The sequence below is a fragment of the Petaurus breviceps genome, unplaced genomic scaffold, assembly GCF_028583685.1.
Source record: "Petaurus breviceps papuanus isolate PSGF00001 unplaced genomic scaffold, PetGlider_PUasm1.0 90779, whole genome shotgun sequence".
Classification (NCBI taxonomy): Eukaryota; Metazoa; Chordata; class Mammalia; order Diprotodontia; family Petauridae; genus Petaurus; species Petaurus breviceps.
Window position 1 is genome coordinate 6,490,621 of NW_027187344.1, and position 18,292 is coordinate 6,508,912.

The window sequence follows — 18,292 nt, forward strand, 5'->3', positions numbered from 1 at the left end:
GAATACAATATGGTCCACCTAACTGACCTGCAGGAGAGCAGGAGGACAGACATAGATTATGATTATGCAAGATCCTAGCTTGTTCTTAGGCTAGAAGAATTCCTTTGCTTTTAATTTGTTGCTGCAGCATAATCTGTAAAGGTGAAGAAATATGATTGTCTTGTAACCTTAGTTGGTAATATTTCAGTTAATATTTTCCTTCCTATCCTTTCAGCCCTGCATTGCAGGGCATTATACTTTATATCAAGAGGATTTCCTAAGATCCTGAGGAATCTAGCTTGAGCTTGAGGGACTTTCCCTGGATAGTCAAATCCTAATGACTTCAGCAACATAGGTATAAATGTTAAAATTTAACAGAAATAACTTAAAATGCTATTTCAGGGACATCCCTGATTTTTTTTTTTAATTTAAAGCAATTGGGATTAAGTAACTTGCTCAAGGTTACACGGCCAGTTATTTTGTGTGGGTTCTGAGTATCTGAGGCCGGAATCGATCCTGGGTCTCCCAACGCCGGGGCCGGTGCTCTTACTCACTGTGCTACCTAGCCGCCCCCCTGATTTTTTTTTTAAATTTAATTTTCAGTAGAATTGTAAAATTGCAAAAAAGATTGTATTTTTTTTTTTTTTGCTTTTTGGAGGGCAATTGGGGTTAAGTGACTTGCCCGTGTGTGTGTATGTGTGTGTGTGTGTGTGTGTGTGTGTGTGTGTGTGTGTGTGTGTGTGTGTGTGTGAAGTGTCTGAGGCCGGATCTGAACCCAGGTCCTCCTGACTCCAATGCCAGTGCTCTATTCACTGCGCCACCTAGCCGCCCAGATTGTATTTTCTTTACTGGGTATTTAATCAGCCAACATTTTTTTTTAAATATTAATTTTGAAAATTTTGAGTTCCAAATTCTCTCCTTCTCTCCAGCCCCTCCCCCACCTTTTGAGAAGGCAAACAGTATGATGTCCATTATACACATAAACATATTTCTGTAATATCAGCCACATTTTGCAACCTAATTGTTACCCAGTTTAAACTGAAAAGCAAAAGAGATAACAGGAAGAAATAGAGTTTCTATGTCATGGAATTCAGAAGTTCCTGTTTCCCCTAGAGTTTCTGTGATTTGTAGAATAAAATGGAAATGATGTTCTCTTTCTGAGAAAGACCAAAATTCAGAAGTAGAAACAAAAGGACCTGGGAGAGTAACCTTTGAATTGCCTTCCTGGCAATACTTCCTTCTAAGTACAGAAACCTGGCAAGTCTAAGTACACTCAGTTTCCCCTGCCATGTGATTATCATTCTTACATTTTTGTTGTTCAGTTGTTTTTCCAGTCATGACTTGCCCAGGGTCACACAGCTATTAAGGGAGACCAGATTTGAACACAGGAAGATGGAGTTTTCCTGACTGCAGGCCTGGCACTCTATCTACTTTACCACCTAGTTGCCCCATTCTTGTCTTACTGTTATTGAAAATCACTTAAAGTTCAATTTTTCTTGGAAGACACCTATTTGACTGGAAATTCCCTTTTAAAATTTGTTTAAAATAAGATTATAGGTATTTATGCTTTTCTGGATATTTTATGTTTTTCTTGATACAGAATATGGTCATGAATTTCTAGCCTTTCCAAATAGAAGCATTTTGAGTGGAGTTCTGACAGCTTGATCATAGAAGGAGCATTTAGGGGAAACAGATAGCTGCATTGTTACCCAGCGCAGCCTCAGTGGGGCAATAAGGCTTTGGGGAGGGCGGGAGCTAACTTATAACTCTTTCATTTTTAGCTCACAGAACTATGGGACATATTTTCCCATTCATGTTAATTGAATTTTAAAGTGACCTTGTACATTTATTGATTTGAATTAAAATTTTCTACATCAAGGTTGAGTTGGCATATTTCCTACAGGCGAAATATTAAAAAGCCAAGTGCTGCCCAACCAGGGTGTTGACAGAAGAAGATGAAATGTAATGGGGAAAGTTTGCCCTAAAAGGGAGTAAAGTTGTCTTTTTAATACAATTGGCAAACATTGGATCTGTGTAATGATGAGCTCTATCTTGACTAGGATCCCTAGCATACTTATTTATGACTGACAACTGGTTCTAGAGCCAGAGTCTAGATTCAGACTCTGTGCTTCCGGTTTGACTTTGGTAGCACTGAGTCTGAGCCTCAGTTTCCTCATCTGTAAAATGAGGTGATTAGATTCTCTTCTTCTAATGTCTCTTAGTTATTGATTTTCAGTTGTAAATTTGGAGTTACAGCTATAGGATTAATTATTTAGAGGATCCCCCTAAATAATAAAGGAGTGTAGTAGAAATAGCACCAACATGGAGTGAAAAGACCCGAGTTTAAATCTTGCTTCTGCTACTTTAACAACTTAGTTTAAATGAGTTAAAGCTTGATGAATGCTTTATATCCATTTTCTCATTTGAGCCTAACAACAATCATGTGCTGTGGGTACCAGGGTCAAAAAGCATGACTTTATTCATGTGTCCAGTCAGCCAGCCAAGCGCTGAGGACACCTAGACAGGCACAAGGAAGTCTCTGCCCCCCAAAGAGTTTGTGTTCTGTCGGGGGGCTGGGCAGGGAATAGATGGTGAAACATGTGCTCAGCTACGAAGCCTCTGCCAGGTAAGTGCAGTGTGATTGTGGGGAGCGGGAAAGAGGGTGCCAGCAACTGTGGCGGGAACAAGGAAGTCTCTGCCCCGCAAAGAGTTTGTGTTCTGTCGAGGGGCTGGGCAGGGAATAGATTGGTGAAACATGTGCTCAGCTACGAAGCCTCTGCCAGGTAAGTGCAGTGTGATTGTGGGGAGTGGGAAAGAGGGTGCCAGCAACTGTGGCAGGAACGAGAAAGTCTAGTACTTGAGCTGAGTCTGGAAGGAAGTTGGGCACATTGTTGGGGGGGGTGCAAAGAACTGGGGCACACTGGCTCTCTTTTGGTGGTCTCGAGTAGGTTTTCCTGCTCCTCCACATCTTCAATAAGTTTCCTTCTAGCTTTAAAACTTCTATGCTGCTGCAACTTTTTCCCTTCATCAAGCATGGTGTATTGAGATTATCCATTTCTGTTAATGACTTCTTATGTTTTTGAAATTGTATTACCCTATCTTTTCATTTACATGTCCTCCCTACACCATCTCTGCCGCCCCCCACCCCAATATGGATTTGGGTGCATATGTGTATGTATGGGTGTAAATGTGTCTCTGTGTTATGTGTATCATACATGGGTGTTTGTGTGTATAGTTATTTAAAATACACATGTACAGAGCATAGTATAGTGGGTAGAGAGCAGACCTAGAGGTCAGGAAGGCCAGAGTTCAAAGGCTGCCTCTCACCTATTGTCGTTGTGACTGTAAGCAAGTCACTTAGCATCTCAGTGACCCAGGCAACACTATCTAGAACCAGGGGAGATTTTCCTCACAGGGAGTTCCCTGTACTGATAAAAGTATTGAGCCCAGCACAACCTGCCACTGACCAGGACATACTGCCCTGTGTGTCCATCTCTTCTTCCCAGAACCATGTGTGGGACCTCCCTGGTACCTACTCTGCCTCTGGGGTGGAGCTTGGCCTCTCATCCTTGTAAACAAACCCTACTTTGTACTGAGGATTGTTTGGTTTGACCTCTGGGTTTCCAGATCACAGGACACCACTCATGATCTGACTCCAGTCCAGCTGGTAGTTATTGCTGTGCCAGTGGTTTTAGCTTTTCATTTTCAACAGATTATCTTCCCTATAACAAATTTTCCCAAGTTTCTCTCTCCCAGAGTATCCCAGGCTGAATCTTTGCCATCCTTTTCTTTTCCCCATCTTACTTGAAGCCTCTATTTTCCTAGAAAGAGCCAACTCCAATTTCCTCTGCAGACTTTCCGTGTAATTTTTCCTTGGTTCTGCCTTCCTGAAGTCTACTGTTCAGAAAACAATGCAGCCCAGCAGGATACCTTTCAGAGCTACTCAGACCTGGCAATTGTGCTGAGCCTAGAGGGCTGTTTTTTAAAGTTAAGATTAGACAAAGCAAATACTTTATTAAATGAATATAGCTGAGGTATGGAGGGTGGGGTGGGCAGGCTGGTTGTAGAGAGACTGAACTTTTTAAAAGCAAAAGGCCAAAAGAATACTTCTGAGCAGTTTAGAAGATTAAATGACTTGAGGTTCTGTGCTGACCATCTCCTTTTTTTCTTCACCTAATTTAAAGAACTATTACCTGTCATAGTAAATATAACAATAAATTAGTAGTCAGAAGATGTGATATCTAGGCTCTACCACTTATTAGCTGTGTGACCTTGGGCAAGTCCTTTAACATGTACAGATAAATCTGTTAATATATACAGTAAAATATCATTAATTTACATTGAGAGGAAGGCCAGTTATAATCAGGGGAAACTGATTGAATTGCAGATGGAAGGGTTTTTAATCTTATTTTTAGTAATACTTTTTGTTTTGACATTACATTTATTTCCTACATCAATATATTTCCAAATGTATTCTTCTTCCATCCAAACCCAGCAAGTCATACTTTATGACAAAGATACAGAAAGGGAAAAAAAAAAGCAAAATTTTAAAAAGCAAAAAAAAAAAAAAAGAAAACCCAAGTACAGCCAGCATATCTGGCAGCATATGTGGCAATTAATGGCCCATAGTCTCCCACCTCTTCAAAAAAGAGAAGAAAGTTCTCTTCATGGCCAAACTGGTTCACTGTAATTGTACAGTATTGGGGTTCATTTTATTCTTTCTGTTTAAAGATTGTTATGTTATTTTCAAGTAGATATTATAATTTATAATTGTTGAAATAAGCTTTTAAAGGTCTGACCAGTGAGTGTCCTAAAAGGACCTGTGTAATAGATAAAATTATAATAGATGAAAGATTTTTAAAATAAGTAGAAATTATTTCTAATTGTTTTATATTTTTGTATGTAAATGAGTTCTAAATTTACTAATAATTTGTAGAAAGTTTACTCTGAAATATTTTTAATATTCCTTCTGTTATCAATCAATACCAAGAAGAAAGGTTTTGCCAAATAAAGGTAAGCTTCAGTCAGAAGTATATGACCCAATTCATGCCCTCAAGAACCTAACTGGAGAGAAGACTTAACACGTATAAAGTAATTAGGAATTAAATACTGAACTATAGCACTGATTGTTGGTTTTAAAGCAATTCAGAGGAGGCTCCATGGAAGAAGGGAGGCTAAAACATAGTCTAGCCCCCTATCCAAATTACCACAGATTCTGAATTAGTGCAGTTCATCCAGTTAGTATTCTGAATTGGGGACAGGGTGTTCAGGTCAGTGCAGTTGAAGTACATTGCTGTAGAGACCTGCCACTTTAACATGAATATGGTAGGGGTATCCATTTGTAGGAATAAGCATTAAGTGTAGAATGATTAGTAATCAGTTACCCTCAGGTCCTCCAATGCCTTCTCTATTGGGAGGGTTTATTAGGGTTTGAATGTGTTATAGTTGGTTGGATAGCCATAACTGACTATTTTTGTGTAACTCATAATTTAAGTAATTTTCCATCCCCCTTTTTCTTTGTAGTTTGTGATTTGTTCTCTCACAACAGTTAGTTGGCAAATTTCTGCAGCAGGAGCCAGCACAGCGGGCTGCCACTCTATAACTAGCCAAAGTGAGAGAATAGACAGAAAAAACTGTGAACCTGAGTGACATCTACCAAGAGAGTTGATTTTACCCTGGCAAGAATATGGGTAAAGATAACATGCCTAAACATTGATCCCTGGATGGGCTGTGAGCCCTATAGCAAGTCTGGCACATGACTTCCCTTTAAATAGGATTGTGTTTGAGCCCTCCCAGTGAAGTAGCAAGCCCTTTGGAAATCTGCATATTAGTATAGAGCATGTTACCTTGGCAACAGTGAGCTTGCTTCATTACCAGATGGCATTAGCTTGAATTTCTGATGTCCCACAGGAATTGCCAAGAATCAGACCAATAGTACGTGTCATTCAGCATCATGTCAGTGACCATGGTAAATGTTAGCTACTTCAGAAAAGAAATTCCATAGTCACATAAATCTATACAGGTCATTGTATCATTCTTTGCCTAGCCAGTATGCCCCAATTCACTACAATCTCACATCTAGGCACGTTGAGTTCAAGTACAGATCAAATGAATGCAAATCTCAACAATCATAGACTTTCTGCATGTTAGAGTTAGAAAGGGGTTTAGAAATAGTGATACAATCCCCTCATTTTATAGGTGAAATTGAGACCCAAAGAAGGAAAATTACTCTGCCAAGATCATTATCACTTGTTGGTGGCAGAGCCAAATCTAGACTTCAGACCTTCTGACTTTAGTCTTATTCCCACTGTAATGCTGTATTCCATTGGTTTGCCATAAACTATTACTATGTCATAGCAAGCATATGTATCAGCTACCTCAACACAGCAGAGATTACATGCGGAAAAACAGATTGCCCATAGAAGAATGTTGCTTTTAGTCATGCAAAGGGATATCCAAAATTTAGACCATAATGAATTACCTCAAATCATTCCATCACAGAATCTTGAAGGCATTGCAGATGTGATCTGGCTGAACCCAGAACAGAAGTTTGCTACCACTTACCTGACAAATCATCCAGACTTTACTTAGAGAAATCTAGAAGTTCCTTCCAATTTTGAATAACTAATTGTTAGTAAGTTTTTTTTTCTTTCATCAAGCCTAAATTTGCTTCTGCAGTTTCCACTCATTGCTCCTAGTTCTGACTTCTGAGACCAAATGGAAAGATTCTAATCCTTCTACATGACAGCCCTTCAAATAATTGAAGATAGCTCTTGTGTCTGCCCCTAAATATTTTCTTACCCAGGCCAAACATCTCTTCTATCACGCTTCATATGGCATGATCTTGAGTATCTCCTTCATCCTGGTTGTCTTCTAGTTGTTTTCCAACTTAGCAATGGATTTGTACAAGGTGGTACCGCAGACTAAATACCTTCCTCCAGTTATGGGCTGACCAGGAGAGTACAGCAGGACTGTGACTACACACATCCTCCAGTGCCACCTGAGATCTCCTTAGGCTTCCTGTCCCCAAATCACACTCTGTTCTTATGCTGGGCTTGCTGGCTACTAAAAGCCTGGATTTTTACATTTTTGTTTATTCTAAACCAAAATGCTATTCTGAAAAGAACATTTCCACATACTAAGTACAACAGATAAAGCAGATTATATATGAAACTACATATCTTTATTATGTAGTTTGGATTTTTATAGTAAATTCACCATAACACTTTCCGAGCTGTCTTGCCTTCTTGGTGCTTCCTTCTGAACTTTTTTTCTGTTTTCTTCTGTGTAGTCTTTTAGAAATTAGTTTTCATTGGTTCATGTCACTCAATTTTTTTTTACCTATATCACTCACTTCTCTTGCAAAGAGCCACACTATTCTGTGCATTTTCAAAATGCTTCAATGACCTTCTTTTCTTTCTTTTGGGGAGGGGGCAACAGTATTGCCAGTTCCAATCTCTTTCCGGTCCTCCCCTCAATAAAATAAAAAATATAATCCCTGTAACAAATAAGCATTGTCAAGAAAAAAAATTCCACAACTTTTCTATGTCCAAAAATATATGTCTCATTCTGTACCTTAATTCTGTTGCCCCTTTCATTGAATGGGTAGCATGCTTCTTCTGGAGCTATGGTTGTGCATTGTCTTTATAACATTTTTCCTGTGTAAATTGTTTTCCTGATTTTGCTCATTTCATTCTCCATCAATTCATACAAACCTCCCTAGTTTTCTATGAAACCATCTTGTTTGTCATTTCTTAAAGCACAGTGATATTTATTGTGTTCAGATTTTTTAAAAATCAGGTGTTTTTCAGGTAAATTAAAACTTATTCACCAGTCTTCCACCTCATACTTGTGAAGTTATATCATTGAAACCAAGTGTTAGAGTTTACATATGTATGTATGTTAGCTATCCCTACAAGTTTTGTGTCATCTATAAATTTGGTATGCCTGCCTTATATGCCTTTATTGTATGGAGCACCTAGGAGAAACCAGTCAGAATAGTCTGAGTCAACCAGGAATATGTGAATAGATTGACTAAGTGAACCTCTTAAAAATGCAAGCTAAATTTGACATCAGTGTTTTTTTTTTAAATGAAAATCTAGTTTCTTTGTAAAGTTCTACTCTAGTATCTCTTAATGGTATGTGCTAGCAGAATGCAAGCTTTGTCAGATTCTACCCGATGCCAGAACTGCTGGTACATTCAGTACACTTCCAGAAAAGCAACTTGGGATAGGCTGCATGTTATTAAAATGCCTGTAGCTTTGACCCAGAGATCTCACTGCTAGGCAGATGCCTTAAGGAGTTCAGCAATAAAAAGAGATACATCAGAACATGTAGAGCAGCACTGTTTACAGTAGCAAAGAAGTGGAATGAAGCAAATGTCTTCGAAGGAAGGGTTTAAAAATTTGTGAATGGAATGAAAGATTTCTGTAAATGTGATGAATACAAAGAAGCATGAGGAGACAGGAACTGATGTGAGGAAGTGGAATCAGGAAAACATTATACAGAAGGACCAAAATAATGTAAATGGAACAAAGGCTATCAACAAAATACCCAAAATGGAATGCGATGAAATTATAAATGACCAAGCTTGGTTTCCAGAGAATATGAGAATGTGCCCTCATTCCTTCTTTGCAGAAGTGGGGTTCTGTGGGTACAAAACATTGTATACAGTATTTAATCTCATTAATGTGCTAGATGGCTCTTGGCAGGAAGGGGGGAGGGAAATAATTGGGAAATGTAGGTGAAATAAAAAAGATAATTTTTAAAAATTTAATTAATTACTATTATTATTTGCTTTTTGGAGAGGGGAAGGCAGGGCAAATGGGGTTAAGTGACTTGCCCAAGGTCACACAGCTAGTTTTTTGTGTTGTGTCTGAGGCCAGATTTGAACTCAGGTCCTCTGGACTCCAGGGTGGTGCTATATTCACTGCACCACCTAGCCACCCCAAAATGATAATACTTTTGAAAATTTAAAGCCTCATTCAATAGACAGGAGCAGGGTAAGAAATGTAGTCCCAACAATAGACTATGTCTGCTTTCTGGGGACCAATAGAGCTGAGCATAGAGTCTCATCACCAGGAAGCTGGCCATAAAATGGTAAATACTTTGGCCATTCCAACCTACTAAACAAAAAACAAACAAAAAAGCTCCACTCTTCAATCCTGTATGTCCTCCCACCCCTTTGCTTCTGCATTGATTGTTGGCAGAGTAGCAGGAAGAGAGATAGAGAATTACAAGAATTACAGTTTAAAAACAATTTATAAATGTTCTTTTTCTCTTGGTATCCAAAATGAGATATTGGCCAATGGACATACACAAGAGGAACTGGATCACATCAATCTCAATACTCTTTTTATAAATGAAGGCAGAAGACAAATGAAAGTTGCAAGTAAATGGAAGGCTGGCTCACAGGTTCTCCTTGGAGAAGAATATAAAAGAGTTGGCAGAGTGGGTTTTGTCAAAGACAACAAGAACTGTTGTTTCATGAGACATTTGATTTTCTGATCCTGAGGTACTTATTTCAAACATTTGTAAAAAGACAGCCATTACAGTAGATTGATAGAACATTTTAAAAAATGCTTACTATGAGCCAGGCACAGTGCTAAATGCTAAGGATATAAAAACAAGAAAGCACTTTGGTCCCTACACTTGATAAACTTATATTCTGATGTAGGAATATAACACAGGAGAGCTAGAAGTGGGGTGAGGGATGAAGGCCACCCTCACAGGGGGCAGCTGTAATAGTAAAGCAGAGTAGAGAGTGAGCTGGAAGTGAAGTAAGCAGCATGGCTGGGACTTTCTATATGCAGGTAATCTCTAGTCAACTCATTAATCATTGAGTCAGCCTCAGAATGGAGACATCCTTAGCAGTGTGAAGATGAAGCAGAACAGAGAATAAGCCAGAAATGTAGTGATCATTGAAAGGAAAGATAATTGCAGTTTATATGTCAACATCTTCTGCAAAGGATAAGAAAGTAGCAGAATTCCAAAAAGACCTTCCAAACGAAATCACCTGGTGACTTCAATCCAAGATGGGCATAGGGGAAAAGTGCAAAAAATATGTTAGAAAACCTCATTAAAGATGAAGAAATGAGACCAAAAGCTTATAGAGAAGCCTCATACCTATAGTTCGCGAATACTTTCTTAAAGAAAGTTATGATGCATTGAAAATGGCAAGTATAAAGTAACATTGTGGAGAAAAAATAATTATATTTTAACCAAAATCAAGTGGTTACTGATGTATCTTTTCCAAACCAGTTAACTATATACAGTTAAACCATCAGCTTCTTAGAACAAATATGAAGATCAATACCAGTTAGAAGAAAGAATAAAGTTTATGAGATATAGTAATTGCTAATATAGATAACTCTGACCTTTTTAAACAGATTATTTACTCAAATGGGAAATGGATAAAAGAACAGATATCAGTGCTTTTACTGTTTCTTATGGAATGTAAATCATTGACCACAATGAGAAGACTGAAAAAAAGCACAGAAATTGCTTCCACAAACAGATATTTTATCATCTTGCCAAGCAGAGATGACAGCCAGAAACTATAGCAGTTTAGAATATGTTTATTTGTCACATCTTATGAAGCAAGCTTTATTCAGCTTTATTCAATAGCATGTGAGTAAGAGCAAAAGCAGTAATACTAATACTACTGCAGAGGTTCCCAAAGGAATATATAGGCTTGTCAAATATATATTCGGAGCCAACATCATAAACCATGAAAGATGTCAATAAGGTGCAAAAAGAGGTGCCAAATGGTATCTTACACTCACTACCTAATTTCAGATCATAGATCGTGGTGGACTGAGGAGGAGACCTGCACCTAAGGGTAGCTTTCAAAGACAAAAAAGTCAATCCATTGCACTTGGCTGTATACTGAACAAGATGCACATTCAGAAGAAAGCAACAACTTTGTGACACAAACCCCAGGAGCAGAATGAGATCTCAGATATAGCTTCTAGCCCAGTCTGAAGCCTGCAGAGAACAAACTAGGGCAGAAATCCCTAAAGAGAAGTCTGTAGTTCTGTTACTTTGAACCAGCACAGCTTTCTGATAGAGCTAGCTAATAGTGACCAAGTACAGCAGCTGTCTGTTGGAATTCCAGATGTAACAAGTCTACAGGCCTGTTGCACAGACCCAACCAGGTCAGGAGCTCACAGAGCTCCAGCCAGGGGCCAGCAACCAGACTTTGTTCTGGATCAGGCCACTTTGGGAACACTGAAAGCTTGCAGGTCCCCAGCCTGGGCTGTCCCTGAGATGTTGGAAAAACACAATATTTAATACTCCAAGAAAGCAGCAACATGACCAACCCAGACATCCCTCCAGAATTGTATAGAGCCTATCCCTAATATAAGTGCAAAGTCAGGAAATAGGCTGAAAGAATAAGCAAACAAAATCATATTCACCAGTCACCTAAAAGAAGTTCTCAAGTGAAAATTCTCAGGATCATTATAACCAAAATATAGAGCTTCCAGTCAAAGAAAAGTAATGGAGGCATCCAGAAAAAAAAGAATTCAAGTACCAAGAAACCACAGTCAAAATCACACACTATTTAGCAATCACTTCAAAGGACTGGAGAACTTGGATTATGATCTTCTAGAAAGCAGAGGATATAGACTTAAACTGAGAATAGCTCAGCAAAATGGAATGTAATCTTAAAGAGGGGGAAATGGATTTTTGATGAAATAAAGGACTTCCAAGCATTCGTAATGAAATGGAACAAGAGTTGCCTAGAAACTTTGAAGTACAAACACAGGAGTTAAAAGGAACATAAAAAACTCATCATGAACCAAATAAAAAAATAAATTATTTACATTTGAATTTGGGGGAGGTAATACATGTGTTGCTTCTGAACTCTCTCTACATCAAGGGTCATGGAGGGAGTTGAATTAGAGAGGGCCAGGAAGTGGTCCTCTTATGTCATGATGATTTTAAAAGAAGAATAGAAAGGGAAGGGAAGAGGAATTTATTAGGGGAAAGGGGAGGAACATTATCTCACAATAAGGGTGTACAAGTTGAAGTCTGTCCAAATGCAGAGAAAGGTGTGGAGCAGGCTGCTGCCATTTAAACCCCACTCTCAACTGAACTGGTCAAAGGAGGGAAGGATACACACAGTGGAGCACAGAAATACATTTCACTTAACAGGGAAATAGGAATAGGAGAGAAAAGAGAGGGCTATGTAGAAAGAAGTGTAGTTTAAGGGAGGAATTAGTCCTAAGCAAAACAAATTCTAAGAATGTACACAATTATTTCTATCTCTTTTTGATTGGCTTGGAAACTGAGAAGGCAGTTTTCAATTGGATACTGGCTGAACAAGTCATGGTATAGAAATGCAATGAAATATTAGCTTGCTATAAGAAAGTATATAAGGAATGGTTTCACAGAAAAACTTGCATGAATTCTATGAATTGATGCTGAGTGAAGTGAGCAGAACCAGGAAAACAACTTATACAAAGGCAAGAATTTTGTAAAGGCAAATAACCTTTGATTACTGCAGTGTCCAACCAGGATTCAGACAACTCATGATGAAGCATACTGCTCACCTTCCAATAGTGTGGTGAAGAACTCAGTGCAAAATGGACCAATGGACCTTTTTTTTTTTTTTCCATGATCAGTGGGGAAATTTATTTTGCTTGACTGTGCATGGTTGTAATAAGGTTTTGTTTTTCCTTCTTTCCCAGTGGGGTACTTGGGGAGTGGAAAGAAGTAGATTTTTGCTGACTGGAAGAAAAAAACACATAAAAGTACAAGTTTTAAAAAAATGAGAAAGTTATCTTTTGAGTCAGAATTTAGTTTAAATTGCCCTCCTTTTCCCCATACTATGGAAAAAATCAAGATTCCATGACTCAAGGCCAGGAGTTTCTTAAATTTTTTTTAATGTTATGAACTCATTTGGTAGTCTTGTGAAGCCTATGGATCCTTTCTTGGAATAATTATTTAAAATGCATAAAATAAAATAAATAGGGTTGCAGATGAAGGCGGTTTTATTGAAAAGAATTTTAAATGAAATTTATGGATCCCAGGATTAAGAATCCCTGTTCTAGACTGACTGAAATAGACAGTCTTTCCTCAATTGCCTAATCTGTAAAGTGGGCATGATAACATTGTAGTATATATATGTGTGTATATGTTTGTGCATATGTATATATGTATATAGTATCACCTATCTCACATAGTTGTATGTGTGTATGCATATATATAAAATATTATAGTATCACATATATAATATTATAGTATCATTTACACACACAAATATATAGAGAGAAAGAGATAGAGTGTATCACCTGTCTCACATAGTTGTTGTAGGGAAAACATTTCTATCCATTATTGTATGCATGACCTTAGCAAATATTCCTAAAGATTCAAAAATCAATATTCAATGAAAACCTCTTTCCTTCGCATTCATTACCATGAACTACCAAACTTTCCCTAGAATGCATCAGTTCATCTTTCTATTCAAGTGTTAGGTAGTAAAAGAGACATTTAAAATTTCATGGAACACTTTTTTGTTTATTTCTATCAAATTTCAACTGTAAAACTTGGAACTTCCACTGATTAGCACTGTTTATCAGCTCCATAAAAGGATAGTCAGATGTTGTTGCTTATAGAAGCTGTATCTCTGGTCCCTATGTTCACTGGTAAAGAGAAATCAAACGTGCTTCTGCAAAGGTTTGCCCTGAAGGAGAGAGGTGGTTTTGACATCCATAGATGTCAAAGTTCTTATTACTGAACCTACTAAACTAGAATATTATTACTTATTTTGTTCATAGCTAATATTTGTAAACTTTAAAAGCAGAATCACTGATCTTAGTATCTTCTTGACTTACTGCCATATTGAAGAAGGGATTTCTGGTTATATAAGATACTTGAGGTAATAAATATTTTTAAAAATATAGTATAAAAACATTCCGAGTGCTGCCTCAGTGTTGGGGGATACAGTTAGTGGACTTCATTGGATGCAGCACCTCAGTGATCTGAGCTTTTTCTTCCAGTGGTGCTGTTTGTGATCTGTTTATGACTTCTAATCCCATGTGATCCTTATCTGTGTCTTTTCATAAATCTCCACAGTGCCTTTTCATAAACCACACACAATGTGTAGAGACTTTCTTCTTCTTGTTCCCTTTTAATATTTGAGGGTCTCCTAGCCTACTGGTATAGTGTGCTGGTCTTGGAATCTCAGGAAAACCTCCATCATCAGTAGACATTTATTAAATACCATGTCCTGTGCAAAGGCTAAGAATACAAAGACAGATAAAAGACATCCTCTACCCTCGAGGAGCTCACAGTTCAATAGGAGAAAGAATATGCAAACAACTGTACAAACTGTGTACAGGATAAATAGAAAATAAACAACAGAGGCACTAGAATTGAGAGGTTGGGAAAGACTTCTTCTAGCTGGTACTTGAAGCCAGTAGGTAGAGATAAGGAGAGAGAACAGAATGTTCCAGGCTTGGTGAACAGCCAGTGAAAATACCTGGAGTCAGTAAATGGAGTGTCTTCTTTGAGGAACAATAAAGAGGTCATGTCACTAGATCACTGGAGTGTGTTTGGAGGTGGGGAAAAAGGGAGGGGTGTATATGGTGTAAGAAGGCTAGAAAGGACATGGAGGGAAAGGCTTCAGACATCAAATAGGATTTTGTATTTGATCCAGGAGGTGGTGGGGAACCACTGAAGTTTTTGAAGTAGGAACTTGGGGTGACATGGTTAGAACTGTACTTTAAGAATATCACTTTGATAGCTAAGTGGAAGATAGACTGGAGTGGGAAGAGACTTGTGGCAGGCAGACCAACTAGGTGTAAGGTGATGAGGACCTGTGCCAGGGTGGCAGGAGTACCAGGTATATGGGAGAAATGTTAGGAAAGCAAAGAAACCAGGCCTTGACCACACATTGCATATGGGAGTGAGAGACAGTGAGGAGTTGAGGATGACACCTAAGTCTGAGTGAGTGGGAGGAATGGCAGTCCCCTCAAAAGTAAAAAGGGAGTCAGGAAGGGGGATTGTTTAGGGGAAAACATGAGTTCAGTTTGGGACGTGAAGATGTGTATGGGACGTCCACTTCAGAATATCTGAGATACAAGTCTGGAAGCCAACTAAGAAGTTTGGACTGGATAAATGTATTTGAGAATCACCAACATAAAGCTGATGATTGCATCTATGGGAGCTGGTGAGGTCACCAAGTGAAATAGTATAGAGGGAGAAGAAAAGAGGGCCCAGGACAGAACATCCACAGGAAAGTTGTAACAATAGGTAATATTTGTATAGTGATTTAAAGTTTGCAAATATTATTATCCCCCTAAATTTTTTTAAATAAATATTTCCTGATTTTATCCTCACAGTAACCTTACAAGGTAGATGCTATTATCATTCCCATATTAGATGAGGAAATTAGTAAGGCAAATAGGTTAAGCGACTTACTCAAGGTCATACAGCTAGTATCTGAGGGTGGATTTGAACTCAAGTCTTCCTGACTCCAGCCTAGCCAGCCAGCAGCGTACTCAACTATGTGCTACATACCTGCCTGTAGCATGGAAACTAGAGGTGGTTGAGTTGTGTTTTAAGGCATTGTCTTTAATGATTCATTAGGAAGATTATTGAAGAGTTACTACAATGGCAGATTAAGCACCTCACTTTACTACTGGGAACTGATTTTATACTTTTTACTTTATCTTTTCCATCAAATATTGGTTAACTCTTTCCCTGAAACACATGACTGTATTTCCTTTTCCTTGGGCTTCTTTCTCATTCACAACCCACACTTAGGTTCTACCACAACTGAAAATGTAAAAGTATTTATAGGCATTTCTCAGGATACAATCTTGTCATGAGCATAAAAATCAGGTGTTTCCTTTTTCCTTTTGGATTCATTTTTAGAAATTGCATGTCCATCCTGACCAGCTTTTCTTATAAATGTGTAGTTCATCTACAAAGTCTGTTTAATATTCTCTACCTGTGCTTGCCATGTATCCCTGAGTGCATATGCCCACCTCTCTCTACTGGCAGCCATTATCATCTGGACAGGCTGGTCAAAGGGAACACAGTACCTGCTCACTACACTTTGGAGCCCCATAATTCTAGGGCTCCCCCCACTCCCGATGCTTGAATAAGGTAATTTTAGGGCAGATGAAAGGAAGAATTACTTTACACAGTAGGTAGTAAACATAGGGTACTCCTTCTCCTGAAAGGTTATACAAGCTGAAAATATAAATAGGTTCAAAATGTGTTTCTCTGAACTAGTGGGCGATTGATCCAGAAGCAGTTACAAAGGGAATTTGCTGCTATCCCTGGGCCTTTTAGAGTGATGTCAAGAAAGACAATTGTGGAATTATCTCATAAAGCATCCCTTATTACTACTGTCAGAGATTAAGTGGGTGGATAGAGCATTAGCTTACCCTATTTTCTAAAAGAGACATTTTGAACTCTGATTAACTGAGGCAACTTTTGCACTATATAAATATGAGGTGGTGATTGTGATGGCAGCGGTGGGTAGTAGTATGGCTATCATTTGTATAATTAGGGTTACATTTTCTGTTCTTATCCTCTTGACAGGTTACTTTGGGAAAGGTACTGAAAGTCATTGTGGTCATGAGGAGTCTCTTCATCGATCGAACGATTGTGAAAGGATACCATGAAAGTGTGCACACAGAAGACGGAAAGGTGGGCGCTGCGTCTGGTGGGGGAGAAGGTTTTTACGCACACAGACATATATTTTTGTTCAGCCCAGAAAAATGTAGTGGCTGCCCAAACGAAATGATGAGCAGCCAAAGCCGATATTTTTATGAAGTGTGTGGCTTTACATTTTACACCCTCTGCTTGGGTTTTTCATCCTCAAGCTTCTGCTTTTCTTTAAACCCTGTGCCCTTAGTTGAATTTCTAATTTATCACCTTAGACCCCAGTTGCCTCATTAAACATGTCTTCTGAGGAAACAGATTTTTTTCCCTAGCCTGGCTGCACATTAATAGCCTATGCTGCAGCCTTTTGCTTTTGCCAGTATCATAAGGAAATTGGGGGTTAGTTTTAAGCACAATTTGAAGATCTTTCTTCTCTGAAACTCCCAAGTAGCCTTGAGCATGTTGCATATCTGTAATAATAGCACACACTGAACAGCTGCTATTTAAGAAAGAGAACTTATTTCTAAGAGTGGATTATGTATGAAAAATTCACCCACCTTGAATCCCTAATTTCTTTGGACTGAATTTACTCCAAATGGTTCACTGGAACACATCAGAAGGTGAGCCTTATGCTCTTTTTGTTGCTTTTTTTTTTTTTTGAGTAAAATGCTCCCCTTCCCCATCCCCACCTCCACCCCTGCCCCTTGAGACACTAGCCTACCTTGCGCTGGTCACTTTCAAATACTTGCCCCCTCTATTTCATGAGCTTTATAGCTTCTTCTTCTTGTAATGATTCCCATTAAAGTAATAAGTTCATTAGAGCTAGCCAAACATTCAGCACCCAAAGGCCATGTTATAATGAGGATAGAATATTTTTCAAAAAGAAGTAATAACTATAGCTTAATACACAGCAGTTTGTTATAACAGAGGTGAGGGTATAAGGTAAGTGACACACATTATACACATAAATCTGTGTGTATATGCATATCTTCTAAAGCCACTTATTTCTAGGATTCTATCATTGCTCAAGATATTTTGTGAACTCCTTCATTTCAGTTTGCCCTCAGAACCTATATCATGTTCTTTTTGCTGTTTTTAATGGTGGCGATCTTTGTCTTTTGTGGGTGGATTTTGAGTTTTGGAAACTTCAGTAAGTCCTTCAAAGCAGTTATTAAGTGGTATCATACTGGTTTGGGTCCAAAGTATTGCTTGTGTGTGCCTTGCAGACTAGCTGAGTTCTAAAAGAAGAGTTCCGAATGTGGTGGCGGGGTTTTATACCAGCAGAAACATTGGAATGAGTAACTGAATAATCTCTCAAAGTGGTTTCTTTGAAGGACAGTGCCCATTTGGATGTTCAAATTCCATTCTGTGGCGTGTATGTATTTCAGTATATCATTATTACAAAGTCCAAGCTAGTGTGAGACACAGTCCCTATTCTTATGAAGGTTATGGTTGATGAGACAAGATATAAGTGCTTGGAAAGTTAAATAGCAGTACGGAAGTCAAATAAAATTAGCAGTAAATTATTATGGCTGGTTTCCAAATGTGTTGTCAAGAAGCTCAAACCTCAAATCATTAGGGACTCAGAACTCCCTGAGAGGTCAGACTGTGAGTAGTCTTGGGGTGCCTCAGAAGCAGCTCACCAATTTGTTGCATGTTGGGGATGAAACATCAGAAGTCATAAGATTTTAAG

The 18,292-nt window shown here is 38.4% G+C and overlaps 1 protein-coding gene across 1 annotated transcript in view; it reads left to right on the forward strand.

The window, feature by feature from the left end:
• The window catches only part of MED27 (mediator complex subunit 27), a 256,004-nt gene that overhangs the window by 207,169 nt on the left and 30,543 nt on the right, over positions 1-18,292 (forward strand). The window contains exon 5 of the mRNA XM_069069312.1: positions 16,537-16,644. Within this exon, the coding sequence (XP_068925413.1) occupies positions 16,537-16,644 (108 nt within the window). The remainder of the gene's footprint in view (positions 1-16,536; positions 16,645-18,292) is intronic.